Consider the following 2,309-nt stretch of genomic DNA (forward strand, 5'->3'; position numbering starts at 1 on the left):
GAAGAGGAGGAGGAAGGGGAAGAAGAGGAGGAAGAGGAGGAGGAAGAGGAGGAGGAGGAAGGGGAGAAGGAGGAAGAGTAGGAGGAGGAGGAAGGGGAGAAGGAGGAAGAGGAGGAGAAGGAGGAGGAAGAGGAGAAGGAGGAGGAAGAGGAGGAGGAGGAAGGGGAGAAGGAGGAAGAAGAGGAGGAGGAGGAAGAGGAGGAGGAGGAGGAAGAGGAGACCTTTATGTAATCTCTCACTAGATTCTGACCTTTTCTAGAACAAGTTGTTAACCGATGAAATCGTCTGAGCTGAGTTCCTCACCTCGGGAACCCGGAGACGCCGGACTTCTCGTTGGCTTTCCTGGGAGACAAACACAACGTTAGCTTCACTACTACAGCCAAGTCTCTCAATGCTGACGCTGGGACCGGGACAGACAGGACAGACGTAGCGAGACAGACCGGGACAAGCTGGGACAAACTGAGCAAGAAAGACAGGGACATGCAGGGACTGAGACACACTGGGAGCAGGACATGCAGGGACTGGGACACACTGGGAGCAGGACATGCAGGGACCGGGACACACTGGGAGCAGGACATGCTGGGACCGGGACACACTGGGAGCAGGACATGCTGGGACCGGGACACACTGGGAGCAGGACATGCTGGGACCGGGACACACTGGGAGCAGGACATGCAGGGACCGGGACACACTGGGAGCAGGACATGCAGGGACCGGGACACACTGGGAGCAGGACATGCAGGGACCGGGACACACTGGGAGCAGGACATGCTGGGACTGGGACACACTGGGAACAAGACACGGTGGGAGCAGGATAGACTGGGAGCGAGACAGACCGGGACAGACAGAGGGGGACAGGTACCTGGTGTCGTCACAGGAGATGTTGTCGAAGAAAGACTTGGACTTGTCGTAGTAGCAGTTGGGTCCGAGCGGGTCTCCCTCGTCCTCTGCCGTCCCTTCGCTGGTCTGGGTCTCTACGGCAGAGTCCACCTTCTCCTCGCCGTTCACCGCCTTCTCCGTCTTCTCGTCTGGGGACAAAGACGTCATGGCAACAAGCTGCTGAGTATCAGTCCAATGGGAGGATATAACAGGAGATGAGGACCTTGTGTTGGTGTGTGTGTGTGTGCGTCTCTATGTGTGTGTGTGTCTCTATGTGTGTGTGTGTGTGTGTGTTTCTCTATGTGTGTGTGTCTCTGTGACTGTGTGTGTGTGTGTGCGCGTGTCTGTGTCTCTGTGACTGTGTGTATGTCTGTGCGTGTCTGTGTGTGTCTCTCTCTGTGTGTGTCTCTATGTGTGTGTGTGTGTGTGTCTCTATGTGTGTGTCTCCATGTGTGTGTGTCTCTGTGTGGGTGTGTGAGTGTCTCTCTGTGTGTCTCTATGTGTGTGTGTGTGTGCGTGTCTCTCTGTGTGTGTGTGTGTGTGCGTGTCTGTGTGCGTGTCTCTCTCTGTGTGTGTGTGTGTGTGCGTGTCTGTGTGCGTGTCTCTCTGTGTGTGTGTGTACCTTTCAGCTTCAGCTTGCTCTGGAACTCCCTGTCGATGTCCTCCTTGTTGAACTGCGCGTTGGCGCTCTCGAAGTCGAAGTCTTTCTCAAACTTCACGGGTCCGTCTCGCCGGACGTTGAAGCGTCCTCGGCCGCGGTGCCCCCCCCCGCCGCCCCCCCCACGCCCGCGCCGGCTCGCCGGCGCTCCGGCGGCCGCTGAGTCACAAACATCACAGCAGATCAAAAGAGTTAAAATTATAATTAATAAATATAAAATAATAATTAAAGATTATCTCGGTCAACACTGAAATCACGATAATTTAACATGATTATTCATTGACTTCTGGAAAGATTTTGCAATTATTTAACAAAACAGGAAGTATAACAAATCAACAGTTAAAAAAATAAAAAGAGTGTGGTGGCCTAAAGACAGTTGGGGGGGGGGGGGGGCACCACTGCGGTCTCACCTGATTGGCTGAAGACAGAGGGGGGCAGTCCTGCGGTGGATGACCTGTCCCCAGCCATGATGCGCGAGGCGGAGATGGTTCGGGGGGCCGACCAGCTGTGGCTTCCGCGCCCCCCCCTGGCGGTCTCCCCCCTCCGTGTGTCCACGCCGTCCAGGTGCAGCGGGCCCTTCTGGGCGCTGTGCACGGCGGAGGAGGGGGGGGCTGTGCGGGCGTGGGCGGGGCTCCTGCGTCCTAGCCCGGGTGCCGGGGCGGTGGGGGCCGCTGCCGGGGCAGACGCGGACGTCTGGATCACCTGCTCCGGGGCCGGGCTCTTCCTCAGAGGGTCCAGGCTGGGGCTGGTGCGACCTGGGGGGGGGGGGGGG

The 2,309-nt window shown here is 57.6% G+C and overlaps 1 protein-coding gene across 1 annotated transcript in view; it reads right to left on the reverse strand.

The window, feature by feature from the left end:
• LOC117948951 overlaps positions 1 to 2,309 on the reverse strand; it is a 9,765-nt gene that overhangs the window by 5,689 nt on the left and 1,767 nt on the right. Inside the window, exons 2-5 of the mRNA XM_034878922.1 lie at positions 1,948 to 2,292; positions 1,502 to 1,696; positions 863 to 1,028; positions 304 to 342 (exon numbers count right to left, since the gene is read on the reverse strand). Of these exons, the coding sequence (XP_034734813.1) occupies positions 304 to 342; positions 863 to 1,028; positions 1,502 to 1,696; positions 1,948 to 2,292 (745 nt within the window). The remainder of the gene's footprint in view (positions 1 to 303; positions 343 to 862; positions 1,029 to 1,501; positions 1,697 to 1,947; positions 2,293 to 2,309) is intronic.

Source organism: Etheostoma cragini, chromosome 8 (genome assembly GCF_013103735.1).
Source record: "Etheostoma cragini isolate CJK2018 chromosome 8, CSU_Ecrag_1.0, whole genome shotgun sequence".
Lineage (NCBI taxonomy): Eukaryota > Metazoa > Chordata > Actinopteri > Perciformes > Percidae > Etheostoma > Etheostoma cragini.